Source organism: Typopeltis vanoorti, chromosome 6 (assembly GCF_054136105.1).
Source record: "Typopeltis vanoorti isolate ZY-2024b chromosome 6, IOZ_Tvanoo_1.0, whole genome shotgun sequence".
NCBI lineage: Eukaryota > Metazoa > Arthropoda > Arachnida > Uropygi > Thelyphonidae > Typopeltis > Typopeltis vanoorti.
The window spans coordinates 26,151,492-26,171,630 of NC_143554.1; the positions used below are offsets into that span (position 1 = coordinate 26,151,492).

Here is a 20,139-nt window from a genome sequence, read left to right on the forward strand (position 1 = left end):
ATTTTACAAGTGGACTAGCCAGTTTCTTATCGAAACTGGCTAGTCCACCTGTAAAATTACTTCCTTCAAACCTCCAATAAGTGTTATTCCAGTAATTAATTTAGAAGGATCATTTCTAATTCTAAAAAGTTTAAATATATGCTAATATTGACACCAGTGTTCACATCTATCGTAAGGAGTTAATACTAGCAGGATAGGTGGGAACGCCAGTGTTCCCATTTATCCTATTACCATGCCTCTTGACTCTTGAAATGTACTCAAGATCGTTGTCTTTTCTATTTCCAACATATCGACCCCAGTCCTGCCTGACGGCTTTATAGTGTTCTCTTGATACTTCATATGATACAGCATTGACCTGGCAAGCGCAAAAACATATGATCACACAGACTGAAATGTAACCTGAATTCAACATAACTTTTTTGAATGGCAAGGCCTCATTTAAAGTGACCAATCAGTGCATTTTTAAAATACTTAACTAAATACAGTCAACAAAATGATGAGCTAAATATGTATTAAATATCATATGATGAGTATTAAATATCATATGTATTATGTATTAATAATACATATGTATATTTAATATGTATTAAATATCATATGATGAGTTATATATTTTTCAAGAGATTCTACGAGTTTTATAAGTTTCAAGCGAAAAAAATGTTGTAGTAAGCGAATTTTCTTCAGTGTACTATCATTTTTAAAGACAAAGAAAAATCCATAAGAATAAAAGACTGGAATTAAAAACCATATATTAACTCATGACATAAGTTATAACACATAAACTCGGTTAGATAATTGCATACAACTTTTCTCAAGAGGAGGTGGAAGGGTTTTATTCCCACAGAACGACCAAACCGTCCAGAAGAACACTTAACAATTAACAGAATACACTGACTCCATAGCTTTAGCCAGAGCCACCGTCAGTATATACGAAGCCCTTTGGTCGGAAAGACCTAGGTTCGAATCCCGTCAGTGACTTGAGGAACCTTTATCTGGTCTCTTTCGACTAAAGGTGAGTTAGCCGGTTTATTCTCATACGGAGGTAGGGGATTTTTTTCACCCGGAAACTCGGGTTTTTTGTTCCCCAGAACAGGCAAATCGGTCCCGTGAACACACATGGATTACAGTCATGAATATGTCCCAGCCATATGCCGATCCCGAGCCCGGATAAAAAATTGGGGGGGGGGTTGAGGAACGCAATGGTGAACCACCCTGTAAAAATCTCACGAGGAATACTTTGTGGGAAGTGCCTACAAATTCACCTACGGTCGGAAACGACTGAAAGGAAAAATCAGTCAGTAATAGCTTTAGTTGCTTCGGTCCCGGTTTTTTTTTTTTTTTTTTTAATGAATGGTAACTTTTTAAGACAATTAGACTATAAATAGTGATACCGTATAATAATAATATAATACAGTAATACTATATTATAAAGGCATGACAAGAGAACTATCCCAGGGGTAAAAGCTTTAGGCACAATCTGCGATCTTCCTCTAGTCAAAGGGAAATGCAAAATTTTTGGTAGGAGGATCTAAGTGTACAGATCTGTGTTGTTGACGTTAAACAGATATTGACTTCATGTCTGCAAACCCATAAACAGAAGAAGATTTAAATATTTAACCTGGAAAAGCACATAAAACGATGATATTTATTGATAAAGAAAAATTTTAATTGACAAGAAAATAGCATGAATACAGTGAAGGGAGAAAGAGAGAGAGAGAGGAAATCTAAGAAGTAGAAGAAATGGTAAATAACCACCTCATCATTAATTTCAACCAATCTCTTCTAGTGACACCTGACCCAAGAGATTCATATGACCACTATCCGCCCGAACGAGTGGAACGTGAGTGCGTGCTTCAACTGGAACTCTGCTTTCCTTGATAAGTTGCGTTCTCCTAGCATATGACGGATGAGTGGGAGGGTTATGACCCTGTTCTGGACTCGTGCTCATTTATGTCCCATTTCATCGACACTCGCAATCTTAGTCTTTCGTTCGTTCTTTCATGAAAGAAATTGAGATGTACAACACACACACACACACACACAGGCCACCAAGGGGGCGCAGCGATACTCGACGAGGTTAAGAATACTTACTCTTTTTCGGTGGGAGTTCAAAGGTAAAGGGGGCAAGGATAAAAGGGCAGGGATTGCTAACTATGTAACATGCACACAGTTACAAAGAAAAGAGTGAAAGGAGAAGCATCTGATGAGTTAAGCAGGAAATAACTGCCAAGTACTTGAACAGGGTGACCGATTTGAAGGTGCGCTGTTTGGCCCATTAACAACATGGAAAGATTTACAACACCTTTTTTCTCCCCTTCAGATCATGAATTACATTTCAAGCAGTGTTGAAAACATGGTCAAAAATTTATTTTCGGAGAGAAATTAAGCTAAAACAGACTTATTTCCTCTAGTTTACTTCAAAATGTCCTCAAAGTTTGGAGTAAAATTGAGAATTTGGACTGATGCTTCCAATCTACAAACCCCCGCGCTGTCCCCCTTTACTCTCTAAAAGTATTTAGAGTGTAAAAGGAGCACAGCTTGGGAAAGTTTTCTCACGATTTCACAGGGAATGTAACCATTGGCAAGCTGTTAATTTTGAATTAACAGCTCACCATTTTGTTTTTGTTTATTTCTTCAAAAAAAAAATTTTTTTTTTTTTGAATAAAAATATTTTTCTTCAAAAAAGGTTACCATATTAAGCGACAAACTCATATGATAACCTAACAAAAATTAGTCTATTCGGCAGTGTATAGATTATTTCGAATTATTGTTTCAACTCCTCTATAACGAATGAGCCCAAGTTCGAAAATAAAATAAGCACGTGCGCTATTTTTATCCTTCTCCCTTTTTTTTTTTTTGCTCGACGATGCGAGCCCTTTGTTAAAATTTCCATAGCTTACCACTGAATGTAACCAAGGCATCGGTCAATATATTGCAATCCCAAAAAACTTTCCCAGTCAGATCTCTTTATATATAGTACTGCAATTAGTACTAAGCTCCACCGTTAGGTGTAGGTAGTGTAGAATCTAACTAGTTTACACCGACTTTCTATGATATTTAGATATTTAGGATTTAATGCCATTTCCAAAGACTCCCAAATGCTTCTCTTCAATGTATCATAGCAACGGTATAATAGTTCCGATTTATCCCATACACTTGATGCCTCATTTGCGAAGCGTCTTGTGGGTCAGCTGAAGAGAGCACATGTGATGACAAAGATGAGGCTTCATTTCTATGGTATTCAATATCTCGTGTTTTTCAATACGTTGTTCAATTGATTATTCTGTGTGCCCATAGTAAGATGACCAGTAATCACCACAGATCTCTTGTAGCACCATAAGTAGATCATTAGTTGGAACATTGATAAACAGATTAACTATATCAAAGCTTGCTAAAATGTTACGTCCATCAAGGATAATATTGCTGATGCTTGAAACAAAATGCTGGCAGTTTCTAACAAAGGGTGGTTATTGTCCTGTCAGGCTCTTAATATATACATATACAGTATATATTTATTTATTTATTTATCATTTTTTTGTTATTGTTTTCAGTACTAGGAGCTCTTCGCTAAGTTTAAGTTACCTGACCTAGTTCTACTGAATTATTGGGACCGATTTTTATCAAAGCCATATTATTATTCTTATTATTGTGTATTTGTGTGCGCATTCGCTCATTCTTTGCCGCATGCTTAACCTGAAACATGTAGACAAACCAATACCTAACGAGTTGCGGATATTGAATCAAAACTACGAAACCTGCCCAATCCAAAATCATCCCCATATGCGCTTAACGCAAGCTTCGAGGATGTGAGTAGGAACATTACTTGAAAAAAGAAAGGAAAAAAAGTACAATGCAATGTGAAAAATATATAAAAAATCTTGAATTATTTTTTTTAGACTTTACACAGTTTTAGATTTTACCGATTTTCACGAAGAAAAAAAGTATTGTCATCAATGAGGCACATCCGTATGAGACCAGCTGATTCACCTTCAGTTCTATCGGAACGACCTGAGTGATTCTGAGGACGGTGTGATGATCAGGCCCCCTCTGTTTTGCGTACGCATCACGTAGACTGTCATCCTGTTCAGATGTTCACACAGAACAATTCATGAACATCTCTGAGAGTATCGACAATGCTACACAACCCTAACACATCGACCAGCCCTGTCTTGTTTAATAGCAGAAGCCAACAGAGAGGGGGGGGTAGAAGAATCGTGCATAGACGAGCCACAATCAGTCAAATGACAGCATAATACAAACAACAGTGAGCGACAACAAAAAAAAGCATATCAAGACGCATAATACTTCACGTATGTCTGATCTTGTCACGAATGAGGCGGGGGGAGGGCATAGCAGCAGTAGCAGACGACCACACTGAGTTCCACTTGATAAACAAGCAGCTACGGACACACAGGGCATAGATACGATACTGAACACTTGAGGAGTGGGAAAAGGCAGCCTGCCCCGACGTATCTCGGTTCCAGTTGTTCCCCACCGACGGCAGTTTAAGGATATCGCCGCAGCAGCATGAATCAATGGACGCATCGTGGTAGGGGGCAAGCCTGTTGGGGCAGTGGAGTGTTTTCTTGACGTAAGTTATGTATCTGAATACTATAAACTAGCTGAACATGAATTACCTTTCATATTCACAACTTATGCATCTAATAAACATCAGTTACTACAAGCAGTGTATATAATATGTCTCGGCGTGTGACCACCGCTTATTAGAGGGGAAGTGGCATCGAAAAAAACAATTCTGCGAATAAACAATTTCTGAAACAAAAATTTTCATCGTACGACAATTCATCGCAAAAGAAAATTGATGGGGAAAAAAACAATTCACCGATAAAGATTATTTATTTAAAGGTTTTTATTATGAGGAAGTATCAGTCTAAAAATCAATTGAATTTTAGTGAAAAGCGAGATGTCGATAACCTCTGGTCTTTAGATGATTTCTACTTTTAAGCTATTGAACAGAGCAAAATACCACCCTAAAGGAGGAAGAACACCCCCTAACGTTGTCAGGATATTGTGAAATCGTCCCTTCTAATGGAAAGCGTTCAGTTGGAATCCTAAGGGTTCAAATGATTCTAAATGAACTTTCTAAGGATATTTCGACCGAAGATGAGTTAATCGATCTCATAAGAACGTGAAGAAGTTTTTCTTCTCAAAATCTAGGGTTTTTGATCTTACAAAACAGACAAACAAACAAACCAGCTACTGAAAACAACATTACCAAAATGATATATACTGACCTCACAGCCGTTGGCCGTAAGCCAAACACCAACCGAACCATTCTTTATAGATTTCTCGTAAGAATAAAGGATATCTTTTAGAGTCCAGCTAAAGAAAGTGACTAGATTTTAGACATTTCCTTTAACTTGGATGAATTTGCTTTATTACGCCACTTTCTAAGTTGCATAATAAAAATACAAATAGGATGCATTTTAGTAAGTAGACTCACGAAAAGGAGAATTTATAAAGAAGAAAGAACGAATAAGGAAGGAATTGCGAGGATATCTTACATATTATAAATCCGTATTTCTGTTAGGAAAATAATAGATTTGAAGAACGAAAAAACTGCATCTGATCTGCCATCTTTAAGGATACAAATAGACTACTTTATTTTTTATTTTTTTTATTTTCCATTTTAGTCTCCGAGTTACGCATTTTTTCATATTATGCAAAGAAGTAAACTCCATTTCCATCTACACTTTTTTTTTACGTCTTTTTCTATTTTTTATTTTCTCTCTTTCAGTTTCACCTTCACTGCTGATCATATGCAAATCAAGTCCGTCTCTCCCATGGCTCACAAATATCCGACACGAAGATGCCCCATTTAGCCCCAAACAGCGATTCATTTTTCACCGCGAGGGTTACAAGGCGTGAAGATTTTTCCGCGTTCCTCTTTGCACACCCTTCACAGCCTCCCGTCAGAGACCGCAACGCGCATTTCCACGGGCCGATTAATTTAGCAGCAAGCGCCCAATCAGGAAAGTCGGAATGGACGAGTGGGTTCGAAAGGTTCGCCTCATTGACCACAGCTCGGTAAGTTCACTGTGGACAGCAGAATAAACATAGGGTGTTGATCTGGTCCAATTAACTGGGACAAGGGTAATGTTTTGTAAGGGACATGCAGAGATGGGGGGAAGGAAGCAAAGAGAATTCATGTGCAGATACGAAGAAGCGAGATGAGTACCAGGAAGGAAAAGCATGGGGAGGGGGGAGAGGACCAGGATTTGCAGCGGAACGATTACAGATGTCGAAGTCAACGAAGGATGTGAACTCTCTCTCAGCTGTGGTGATCGGAGCGGTGGCAGCAATAATGTGACAACCTCCGCGTCTATTCCCTAGCCTTTTTTTTTTATCTTTCTCTCTTCGCTCGCTCAGAACAGTCATTGCATGCAGAGTGGAGAATAATATGGCTGTCCCTAAGTTGTACTGGCTGCAATGACAATAAGCTTTTCTGCAGATAAAACTAGACAGTTATTTGTGCGCATGTGCGTTCACAGTAACTTGACGCATGTCCGTTGATGATATTTAAAACATGAAAATGATCAATCGATAGATTATTTTTTTTAAAAAGATCATTTTTTAAATTAAATTTCAAACGAAAACGTTGATTACATGACTTTTAGATGTGCAAACGTCATTTGTATATTATGATTAGCAATTGGGATTATTATTAATAATTCATTTTTATGGAAATTTCGATCAAAGGTTGTATAGCACATTAGCACTTTTTTATGACACTTTTGACTTCCAGTAAAAGGGTGGTGGTCCTACATGGTGAAGAAAATGGTCTACCCATCCAAAGATCTTTTTAAAAATCCATGACTCATGAATGCGAACCCAACAAAGTCATTAGGTTAGAAAGAGTACAGACATTATCCACATTCCCAATTCTTTAAAATATATGAAAGCTGTTTAAAAAGCAATTAAAATAAGAAAGACGGGATGGAATTCAACTGTCGATATATGTACGAATTCAAGTCGTAGATACTGAACCACAGGAATATGCTATTTCTACCATGAAAATAAACTTTCTCTCTCTCTCTCTCTCTCTCTCACACACACACACACACACACAAAGAAAGAACATTAGCTTCTCAATTGAAAGTCAAAATATCAAATCTCACTCTCTGTTTAGATCGTGTCATCGCACATTTTGAGTATTGCTTCCTCTTTTGTCTATACAGAACAAATGGGGGAGGAAAATAACTGAAATAAGTCTCTCACCGTTCATTCTGTAGACATGAAATACCGAAGAATCGAAATGAGTACACTTCCTGGAATATATCCCCATAATTGAACATTCGTTCCTTATTGGCATTTGTCACGAGTCGGTTGTCACATTTCCACTATCTGCCACATTTCCACTATCCATATCGCACTCTTATCTGTTCACCTGTGTAGAAAGTGATCACCATGGTAACGACTGTTTAATGAGAAACTAAAACTTTAAGTAGCACTTCCAATAGCGACGTAGGACTGTTTCTTTTCATCAAAAAATAAAAGCTTCCCATTCATCCTTCGTAAGTATAATAAGAGATATTTTGTGATTCATATGCTACTTAGATGATACAGACTTTTCACTGAGTTGAACCAAAGTAGATTCATGATAGTTCTCTTTCCCTGCAGAAGTGAATACAATGAAACCATTTATCGGAATATATAAATGCATACTCACATATTAATAACTGTAATAATTTCCACCAACGACAGATTTTGTTACGACACAAAGCAACTAGAACACATTGGCTCGTTTGAACTGTTTTAAATATCTTGTATCATCTACACTTCATCATACATAATTTTTCATCTTTTATGCGAATATATTGCCCGAGTGTTGCCGTATTTTAGAACAAAATTATCATCAAAATGCCATGTCTTTATACTTATTCCAAAACCTATAAACAAACACGTCCGCTGAAAATAACTGGAATATGAAATTATAATCACTGCAGTGCTCTCACGGTAAGGGCAATAAGATAAGTAAGTTGTTATAATTATCTACTTTACGTAAATGGTATATTTCATTATAAAAACTTTTTGTTGCTTTTTTTGCTTTCCACTTACTAAATGACAGCTTCAGCTACTGTGTTAATTCAGGATCTCTCCGAGGATTCATCGAGCCCCTGGCTGATGGTCCATACAGGATCGAAATGCTGTCTATGCAGTCGAAACTCTGTCTTGGAAAGTTCTATCATGAGAGACTATACGTTTTTGTTTTCTTAGAGCAGTGTAATAAACATGGAATGATAGATATAATAATCAACAATATCAAAACATAGCACAGTGCATCCTAGCAGCACTTCAAACACAACACAGCACACTTCAAAGTGGTTCAAGTTTTCGTTTGTTCATCTCATCCATTTGGCAAACAACCGTTTGTTAAACAAATGAGACGAATGTTACCGTGAATTTGTTTCCAATTTGTATGTTTTAGGCAACTAGCAATTTTTCGCTAGAAAGGCCGGAGAAGGAAGTAAAGGGCGAGCCTTGACATATCTCTAATTATCTCCCCTACTCTCATTTTCGTGAAAGGAAAGAAAATGATGAAATTTTTATAATTCTACCTGCATTTCCTATTGACAGATTTTACAGAGGAAAGTAAGAAGCAATCGAAGTCCGCCATGCTTGTTCGTAGCAGCACATTACGGGCACCTAACGAGTTCCGCCGCACGTGCCTGTAGGACCCCCCCCCCCCCATAACTGATGTGCGTAATGTCCAGTTTACGAGTGCCTGATTGCCATTTTATTTACCCCAAAGTAGTTTAACTCAAAATGATAAACCCCTCCCCGATCTACTCTCGCACCCAGACCTCCGCCTTGGAGCTGCCATATTCACGATGATGTATCTCCACAGCATGGCAACCAGTATCATTACTTCGCTGACGGGGACCAACTGGTGCCTGAGAACGGCCTTACCCCTCCCCGCAACAGCCCGTCGTCCACGCGGCAGACCGTCGGGGTTCTCGTACGGCAGAGGTTGATGGATGTGCAACCGCTAGCCCCAGCCAACAGCAGTTTAATATTGCTCTCCGTACAACGACCTATCAATCACCCCCCGCTCGTGCCATTTGATTGCCTGCCTCCGAACAGGACCGTCACATTGTATTTCCATCTTCCGAAGCACGGGCCTGCATACTGAGACCGCTACCTCATCATCTGCAGCTGCCCAGAGAAACGGGAAGCCTTTTTTTTTTGTTGTTGTTGTTGTACGTCTGTGTGGGTGCGTGCTTTCTTTTTGCCCGTTCTGTCTCTTTCTCTCCTTCGTCGAATGATGCGGGGAAGCTGAATCCGATAATAAAACCTTCTCCGTTGATGCCCGGACATAATCACCTTAACAGACTGCGCAAGGCAATAAATGAACTTCGGGATGCAGTCTGCTAGAAGGATTTCTGAGCTTCCGTTTTGTGTTCTGAAAAATCGCTTAGCAGAAAAGTTTGGTTTAAATGCGCGCGCACTTCGACGAAGCACACACACACACACACACATGTGGGAAGAACAATAATTTGATTAGTCACTTAACTGTGGACATGTACACTACAGGTAATACTTAGCAGTAGCTCGCCATGATTTCCATATTCATTCTTGTGAAATAAAAGCCAGAGTTCCTCTGAAGACTATCAACCACCATACCCATAGAATGTAACGGTATATTATAATGATGATGATGATAAATCCATCATCGATTCATGATCATCTTAACCGATATTAGCCATCCTGCATTTGCCATATAGAAAACGAATAAAGACAGATTATTTTTAATCGTGTTTTTTTCCTCTGCGGTCATGAAAGTAATAAAATATTTAAAATTATGAAGAGATAATGAACTGCGATATATATATATATATATAATGTTAATAAGATTTTCCCCAATAATATGCACAGTACTAGAGTTCCATACAGTTTTACGTAATGCTTAAAATATGAACTGCTATGTTATAATAGCAGAGTAACTTACATTGCTAAGCAGAGATTTGTTGAAGGGACACTGAGCAATGAATTTTTTAATTAATCATTAGAAGAATGAAAAATGTTATAAAATATGTGAAGGCAATGGCTGATATGATGTTGGCATTACATTCTTAATATTTAAATACTAACAGTTAGTGGAATGCAATACAATTTCGTTGGGAAACTGACGCGAAACCTGAAACGTAATCTTATTCCCAAAGTTTTTGGGAAAATAAAAAGCTTAAAGAGGTAAAAATCCAAATGTAGAAAGATGCAGCTAAAACTATTATGATGATGAATGAGTATAAATTAAACAGGAATTCTGACCACATGAAAAAAAAAAAAAAAAGGAAGGAAGAAAGAAATAGAAAAGGGAGAGTAAGTGATCACAACTGAAGGGATTAAAACTTTTTGAATTTTTTTTTCCAGAATCGCATGTGCCTGAGCAGCGTATACATTACAAAGGTGATTCCATTATTAAAAATTGGATTATGTAATTTTTTCGTTAATTTGAATTCAATTTTTCTAATCCAAGTTTCATAATAGTAACTCGTGTTGCGAGCTTAGCTGGTCATAGATTTAGGTATTTTTTCCCTTAGCTCATTAAATAATTTTGAATATATAACTACGGTGACCATACGTCCTTTATTTAAGAGGCCAGTCCTTTATTTCACTTCTCTATCCTTTAGATTTATTTATTTTTTTAAAATGGCCATTTTGTCCTTTATTTTTTGAATTGAAATAGTAAATTAAATATTGATGCCAACATATTTAAAGATGCAATTCATAAATTTTACCAAACCTGTAGTGATTATTTAAATAACTAGGATAGCTGTTTTCGTGGAAATGAAAGTATTTGAATGGGTCCTACTACGAGAAATCCCTCTGTGGGCGAAGATCAAGGAAAGTGTTTTGTTCATTTCCGGTCACTGGAACTCAAATATAAATGACGGCGAACTATTTGATGAAGTTTTGTTATGTCACCAGTGAAAAAATCGAAGAATGGGAACAAAATGAAGCCCTGCCAAAGTAGATGGGTTGAAAATTTTAAATATTTCACAGATAAACATGTATCTTTTAAAAGATTTTAAATATCGTTGAATTTTAAAAATTCAACGATATTTAAAATTGCTTATGTCTCCCTGGATCTAATGCCCCCCCACTGAACGAGTATTTTCATTAGTGAACAATATGTGGACCAGTGAAAAAACCCAATTAAAAATCGAAACATTGAAAGCATGCATTTATACCAAAAGCAACTGTGAAATGAATTGTATACAGTTTTATGAATTTTGAAAACACAAACCTGATTTATTTAAAAAAAGTTCATTCTTGTGAAAAGTATCAAAATTAATTTTTAAGTAATAATATGATTGTTTAAAATGCTATTTATATGCTTATATTTTATAATAAATGTTATAAAGATTTTTAGCTTTTTAGTTTTAGTTAAACAAATAAACGCAACCTTTTTTTATTATGAAACAATTTCTGATTGGTCCTTTATTATTTACCAAAAAAATATGGTCACCGTATATATAATCAACTTTCTTAATCATAAATGAGTGCAACTGATTCTCAATACAGAATTCTTCATTTGGTACTTCTAGTATACTTCATAAAGAAAAGAAATTGGCATAATTATATATATATAAAAAAAAAAACGTGACAGAGGCAGCTTACCCTTGTATTATCATCCTGTGTCACCATTGACACAAGCATTTAGATTGAACTACTGTATGTCAGCAGGAGTTAGAGATTTTAGAAGCTCTTGCTATAAATGAATATAAGTACCTTGGTTACAATGTAGAGAATCAGATATATCTGTGATTCTCTATATTGCAATTCAGATTTTTATTAATTGGTTCCATATGACAATTGCTTGAGAGAATTAAAATGCTTCACGCTCCAATAACTGCACATAAAACTTATGAAACAATTTTTTCGATTCCTAAAAAAGTCTACCATCTCGGACTGTAAAAATAATATCATATATAGTGGCGCATTTCATTATGCATGTGTAATATACTATATTATATGTTATTTATTATACACCGAAAAAATATATATACGGTATGGTATATATATTTTTTCGGTGTTGCAATGCCTCATGGTAACGTTAATAACGCTAGACAGGCAGAAGAAAGACCTCTGACTTTAGTCACCAACTACAGGAAGAACTTTTTCTAGACATACTTTCAGAAGTTCCCGAGTCGGTCGAACTTTATAGCACGCGACTATATTTTTGACTTCGGAAGAAACTCGGAATTTGTAATTTTGCATCTCCGAGAAAGCGACCATAGAATTTACACATTAATACTATTTAGGATTAGGTACACCAGCTGGTAGAGTGGGCGGTCACATCCTCGTGTAGCTTTCGTCTATTCGCACTAATATTTTACCCATGATCAAACTAGGCCAATCGATGCATAAAAAGGTTTTTCCATCTGCTCATGTTATTTAGGATAAGAATGCGATAATAATCTTTCTGCATTTTGATTACCAGCCAGGGAAATGTAGATCATTTAATTCATGGTACTTATCATTATGGATCAAATGAACGATTTTAATTATATGTCATTGATCACGATCTCGCAAAAGATGACTGGCATGGCAACAGACAGATTTTTAACTTGTTAACAGTCTTTTCTTTATTTTATGGAAAAAAAAATTATGGACTAATGGATTAATTTTTCATTGTATTTCTAAACAGCATTAATTTCTATCGTGTCTCCTTTATTTGACTACACCTCATAAAGAAACCAAAAAAATAATAATTCCCTGAGCATTGCCATCAAGGAATTGTCTAGTATTTAAAACGAAGCATGAGAATATAATATTTTCAATGCCATGCACAGAGCGGTGTAGCAATTTTTACCTAAATGTTACCCATTCATCCATGAAAAAAAAAAAAAAATCGAAAATTTTAAGACAATCATAATTTATTAGAATTTGAGAAGCGCAAGTCAACAATGACACAATCGATATTTGTGATCTTTTTTATACGAAATGTTCGAATAAATGGGATAATAAATCTGCATGTATTCGAATATATTATTTGCTGAAGAACTTCGGACTCTAATAATCTCTTTTTTCTTTCTTTTTTTTTATAGCTGTCAAATGTAGTTGATTTAAACTCTCCAAGTTAATATATTTCTTTTCCATCGATTATTTGCGTAACCTTTGATTTGATACGAGCGGCTCCTTCCATTCTAAAACACCCTGTAAGTTTATATCGCTGTAGAAACAGAACTTGTGGTGTTCGGGAATAAATGTTGCCTTTCTATTTATTCGTTTAAGCATTCCTGCTCGAGACAAACGCGCTAATACGTGACTGTGTTGCAAACAATGGCAAGAAATCTTATCCTTCTCCCATTCGTTTCGCTAACGAAAGATGCATTCCATTCTCAAGGATCAGTTGCTAAACTATGCACGTGGTTTGGATGACACCTGACTACCTCGTGGTGCCACCCTTGGCTACATTCAGTTACGTGATGTTTGTGTGCGCAGTTGTTTTACAACACAAACGATTTCCGCACAGAAAACAATTTTCTAGAAAGAGCACCTGTATGCTTATAAAACTGCCTATTTATAGCAGTATCGTCATCAAGTCGACCATACGCTGCTGCTGCATAAAGGTTGCTGGGGGGTTCCAAACTAAGAAAGTAATTATTGGTCTAAAATGAAAGCATTTTCTTGGGACAACTATTGAGAAACATCTGTCTAGCTCGGTTACCGAGAGATCCCAGTCACACACAGTTTAATAGAGGAAGTAAGGTGTGCTGTGCAGCCAATTAATTAGTACTTGACTTGCTCTGCCGAGCAGTATGTGACGCACCTACGTTACCACTGTAATAACAATTAGCTAGGTGAAGAACGAGACTAACAATATGAACTTCGAACTCAACTATGAGTTGGCATCATAAAATGTCTACGCTGTCTATCTCCGAGCATTCCTAGAGAGGGGTGGAGGGAAATACTTAAATAGCATTGTCTAATACTAATAACTTAGTCAATAACCTCCTCTTCCAGGAATAGTGAATGCCATTGTCAAATACTAATAACATGCTATTAGTTATATTAACAATGTGCCAATAGCATAATATGCAATGATAGTATATAATATACAATGATAGTTAGCATACAGTCCGTATTTGTTATTTAGTTAATCCCTCGAGAGGAAGCAGAGAAAGTTTTTATTATATAGCAACTGAATAGCAATATTTCAAAGTCTTAAAGGTATTACAACTTTTATTAAAGTTTTAAAGTCTTTAAAATGTTTAAGATTTTAAGACTTTAGAAGTTTTAAATTTTTAGTCTATAAAAGTTTAATTTTTATATCGACTATGATGACGATAGTGCTATAAATAGGCAGTTTTAGTTTTAAAAAATAAAAGTTTTTAACATTTTTGTCTTTAAAATTTTTTTCAAGTTTTAAAGTCCTTCAAAATTTTAAATTTTTTCTTTAAAAGTTGTTGAAGCCATTAAAAGTTTTTAAACTTTTAAAGGTTTTTTAAAACGGTCAAATTTGTATTTGGTTTTAAATATATTTAAAAAACGTTTAATTGACAGGAAGATATCGCCATTACTTTTACGTCGATAGAAGTTGACTTCAGTTCATCTATCCCTCTCCTCACATTCTTCTTATTGTAAGTCGAGCACGTAGTGAATTTGCTGAGCAGAAGGCTGAGTAGAGGAAACAAACTTAAATCACACCATTTGTGCACTCGACGGAGACACGGCACTAATCATTCGTTTCGGATTCGATTAATAGTATGCATAATGTGAAACTTCGTCAATTTTGTCCGTTATAGATCATAAGTTCTAATGCATCCACTATCAACCACGTGGTTGATAGTGGATACATTTCGTCAACACGAGTGTGCTCTCCCTTTAGAGAGAAACAGTATGAAGTAATAACGTCGCAATCTAGTTTTTAATTAATTAATTATTTTTTTCTGCAATGATGCCGTCGGTGGACAAGATTTAGGAAGACGAAAGAAACTTATTTATTTATTTATTTTAAATAAGTTTTAATTACATTTGAAGAGAAACACTAACGCTGGTAGTCCATTCCACAAGTCTGCGCGACAGGTTTGAAATTTAACTGTAAGTTGGGGATGTTCGAATGATGAGTCTCAATTCTGGATACACGATGATAGCAAGCCAGTTATTCAATACAAGACGGTCCCGTAACAGTTGTTCTTTTTTTTTTTTTTTAATATCATTTTAAATTTTGTTAAGCACAAAAAAGTTAAAACTAAGTTCCTGTTTGTGTGTCTGTCTGTAGTGAGTCTCTCATTTTAAGCAATAAATTTAATAAAAACATGATGATTCATCAATATGTTAACGAAAGTGTAATAAAATTAGCAAGACGCACAAGACGGCTTCGTCAATTAACAGTAAGTGCAGCATAGCCATATTTTAAGACTAAGGGAGCGGGGAAATGAGGAAGTTAAAAAATGGAAACAGATTTTTGTATAACTTTATATAGTTTACGACTAGGTGGAGCCATCACATTTTTTCCCTGATTTTAAAAAGCACTTATTTTATTTTTCAACAAAATTGCCTGAAAATTGTAAACAAGTATAACACGTGAAAATACGATTACAGTAATAGAAAATCAATAATCCAGACACCGAAAATGAAGTAATAAATAACAAAGAGGTTAAAAAATTCCGCAGAGCCCTCATTTCCTTGGGGACGATATTCCAAACAACTCTTGAATCACACACCCTCACTTCTACTGGAATTAAATGTGGCCGCTGCCATTTATAAAAGGTTCGAAATAATGCTAAATGATAAGAAAGAATAATAATAACTTAGCAGATGCTTGCTGTAAAAGGTTCATAATAGTGATTAATGCTTCGTGGAAGCAGTTGGTGATAAAGTGGTGATAAGCAGTAAACTATGCTGTCTATAAATATTCCCAATCATCGTGCTACAACGTATTTTACCTAACTCTGAATATTGACCCGTATTTTTCGATTTTACAGTCTTGAAGAATGTTTTTACGAACATATTGGAATCTGTCCAGAGCACCGCACCTCGAAATTCATTATCGTTCATTGAATCGTAAAGGTACTTCATATGAAAATATAATGAAGCAGTCATTACTCGAATGAGTTGCATTTTCGGGATTTTTAGATGAAAACTTTAGTCTATTGATATCGAGGATTTTGGCGATAAGTAATTTATTTTCTGCTGTTCCATGTAGATGTATTTCGGCAATCATGGAAAAGCTCTCAGTAGAAAGCTATTTATCGTTAAATTAGTGATTTAATAAGTTAGGCATAACCTCTATCATAAGTTAGGCATAACCTCTTTAAATATTCTGTGTTAAAAGGCATCTGATGAATTTCTGAGTATAAATTCCATTCTTGTAAGCAATACTGATAAAGCAAGTTGCAAATATACAGCTTTATCGTGTTTTGGATTCGGCAGTCCAAATGAATGGAAAAACTTTGCCCTTGATGGCAAAGCTCCCAATGATACACATGGGGGTCAAAATTTCTTTTGTACCTATCCCAGTTTTCACGAATGACCACTCGTTTCCTAAATTGGACGCCTATTCTTCGTCTGCTCGTATTTTTTGAAGCGAAAAGGGCAAGTGGGGGTAGACAAGACACACACACACACACGCACGCACTCACACAACTGTCGCATATCTCCGCTCCGATGAAGCTCTAGCTTTCCTTTTCTGCGCTGCAGTCACCTTGCTGAGGTTGCGACACATGTTCGAGCAATAAATTTTCCCTCAACGCGACACCAATCGGGAGTCTTGAATACGGCGATACCCATCCCCCGATCCTATTCTGCAGACCAGTGTAGTGTGAACGGACGGCTTTCCTAGGATACAAAGTTGGGTCTCGTGATTGATGCTCTCCGACCTCATCGGAGCAACGCCAAGAGATGGTGTGATTGCTCTGTCACCTCTTACTCCCACCCACCACCCGTAGCCTCCTTCCCTTCTACACCCGCTATCCGGCTTCGCCATCACTTTCGTCCTATCTGCGTTATTGTGCCCAACGAAGTAGCCAGCGAAGACACATTGACGCAAGCTGTTACTCTCATCTCTCCTCACCTCATCCGCATGGTTCGGTCAGAGCGCGCTGGTCGGAAGGCCTTTCTCTCCCCGGCATCTTTTATGATTCACAGCCGCCTGGCCGCAGCGGCAGGGCGAGCAAAAACCGGACTTGCTGGTGAAGCCATCAAATCTCCATCATACCCTGGAGAGTAGACGACGGGGCCATCGCAAATTCAATTCCGCTATTGGCGAAACAATATGTCAGAGCGGATGACCAGCGGAGTCGGAGGACCGAGGGGTTTCAATATTGACTGGCCATCACATTATTTCTGCCTGTTAAGCCGCGCCTGCTCCATGATTAAACAGATCATTTAGCTCAGGCATTCCCCGCATCCGGATCTCTCCCTTCCTCTCTATTTCGTAGAAGTTGTTCGTCGGCAGAGGTACCCGTGATCGTTTACCTCTCCCCCCCCATCTGTTTTGCTTTCCCAGTTTCTCCCCCTAAGTCCCCTCCCCGTAAGGCCGATCCTAGCTCTACCACCTGCGTTTGGCATTTTATAATAAACGGACGGCAAAGAGAAACTGTTTTTCCACTCTGCGAGCTTCTGCTTGGTCTCCGCTATGTCTGTAGAAAGGCTCATGTCCAGTTTTGTTTCTGATGGTTTTTTCTACCCTCCCCACTCTGCTTTCCCCATCGTATCCAAGTCTCAGCCCTCCCTTCTTTCTTCCACTGTCAGTATGACATACGTCTGGGACGAGATTAATGACTATTCTGCTAATCACGCTCTGCCGTTGAGATGTGTTTGGACCACGTCTTTCTCCATTGTGTCAGTGGTAATAGACGATCATTTCTCTGTTGGACAGATTACTTGGAGTGTTCTTGAAAAGCCTTTTCCAGCAATAGAGGACAATAGCCTTCTTTCCATCCTACTGAGCTATAGTCTACTTGACTGAACGTTAATGGAGCTGAAGAAAAAGAAACCAGATAGAAGATGTCATCACATTACGATTTTGGATGATAACACGTGGATTTGGCATTTCTCTTGTCTAGTTTACTCTGAAATAGGTTTCTAAAATAAAAAACGAATTGTGTCGAGTAAGCAAAGTGAAAATATCATGTTGATTATGAGGGTTTTCTTGGATGAAACTCTTCCTAATCGGTGCGTAGATTACATTGTAATCGTAAAAATCTTTCCGAACGCTTGAAAACAAGCATGCATACCAGTACAATCAATCCTGTTTGTATGTTTTGTTTGAAAACCACATTAATAACTGAAAGCCATATTTATAGATCAAACAATGGAGTTGAAATCTTAATCGATACCCAGAGCACACGATTACAATATGTACAGTGCAATTCAAATAAAATCTATAAATCTATAAAATCAAAAATAATAAAATAAAAAAAATCTATAAAAAAATCAAGACAACGCTTTTAAGGATTGCAGAGATGCTCACTTTCCCCAGTTAGCCAATTTTCATTTTTTTAATAGGTTACTTCACCGTCTACCCTTTACTTCGCTAGGGAAAGTGTCGGAGAACCACATGGAAATCTCTAGCCTTGGTAATAGACTTGTGAGTTATTTAACAGGTATTCGGATGAAACGGAATACTAAACTAACCTAGCAATCAACAAAAATGAAATATGCTGAAACATGTATGAAGGGATTTTACCCTAGAGCAAAAGCGAGGAAATTTAGCATTAAGTGGAATGTAGATGGCAGCACAGGAGTATAATGATATATAAATTATATTATGCAACAGGCACTGTTAGGCGAGTGTACTGTAAACTGAGTCTGTTCTTAAGCCAATATGGAAAATAAAAATCCTGCACTCACCTCCATATCAGACCGAATAACTCGGCTACAATAGTCTACATGCACATGTCACCTGAATACATTACGGACATGTGAATACCGCAGTTTAATAATCTGGTCAACAAATGCAGAAAATAAAATATTTACATATTTAAATGTAAATAAAATATTTACATTTAAATATTTACATTATTTTTATTTTACTTATTTATTGATTTTTTTTTGCATTTTAAAAGAAACGAAAGATGGCATCATAATTAACATTAAATACGAGTTATTTAGGTAAATTTTATTTATAAAATTTTCATTCAACGCTTCATGAGCATTTGAGTGTCATTCAAATTGGTTGGTTTCTGCAACAAGTTTCCAGGCCATATAAAAAATGAACAAAAATACCAAAATGTATATAATTAATAAAAAAAATGTAAATCCTTAACCCATCCACTGTACTAATGTACTATAGGTACGCAACCTTTCTACGTTTCAATCTTTTCATGGGAGTCCCATAAAAAAAGGGTCAGATAAAGGTATACATAACATTTAAAAAATATCATTGATGAGCAGTAACAGGACTTCCACGGCATCTATTCATATCAAGCCCACTTGGGAATACTTCAAAGCTTTCAACATACAGTCTTTCTACAAAGAAACCTTATCTTGCAATTTCCTAATAGAAAGCTTTCACTAATGAGTGAACTCTGTAGATGCGATATCTCGTTTCGCAAGCCTAAACGGATCCTATTTGTTCTTTGATGTATTTTAAGTTGTTCGCGAGTAACAGCCAAGATTGATCATAATAAGCTAGTGCAGGGAATCTAATAATGGCAGAAAGAATCCCATCCTCCTTCGCAGACCCTAACAATAAAGAAGATTTCAGGGATGTAATGCAAATTGAATGTTAAGTGTTATAATCGTATTAACGATTCAGTCAGAGATTCTCATCATGAGGAAATGCCATAAGTTTAACCTCTTCTCAAGAACCTGAATGGATTCGCTCAATATTTTCTATGCCCTTATGAATGAAAGTTTCGCTACAGTCATTTTATGTATTAATTCTTGTTTAACAGATACAAACTCTTGAACCAAGACTCGCATTCCGTCCAGTCTAGAAGCTTTCTACATTGTGGATTCTTCGCAGGGTCATCTTCATTCATTGGTATTCTCTGATATTTAACACACATTTATACCTGAAGTGCATCTAACTTTAGTTAATCTGGGAGACCCAAGGTTTCTTTGCGATGAACATAAGAAATACATCAAGCACCATGAACCAGAACATTCTGGACTGGCAGAACATGTCTTCTCCATACACGAGGATCGCTGAAAAAAATCAAA

The 20,139-nt window shown here is 36.6% G+C and overlaps 1 protein-coding gene across 2 annotated transcripts in view; it reads right to left on the reverse strand.

Annotated features, from left to right (window-relative positions):
* The window catches only part of LOC150105346 (histone-lysine N-methyltransferase MECOM-like), a 290,030-nt gene that overhangs the window by 168,209 nt on the left and 101,682 nt on the right, over window positions 1-20,139 (reverse strand). Inside the window, exon 1 of one of the 2 annotated variants that reach the window (XM_090394733.1) lies at window positions 11,644-11,717. The exons of the other annotated variant lie outside the window; for it this stretch is intronic. Coding sequence (XP_090250859.1) covers window positions 11,644-11,682 — 39 coding nt within the window. The 5' untranslated portion in view covers window positions 11,683-11,717. Of the gene's footprint in view, window positions 1-11,643; window positions 11,718-20,139 lie in introns of those variants that run through there. 2 annotated transcript variants of the gene reach the window in all.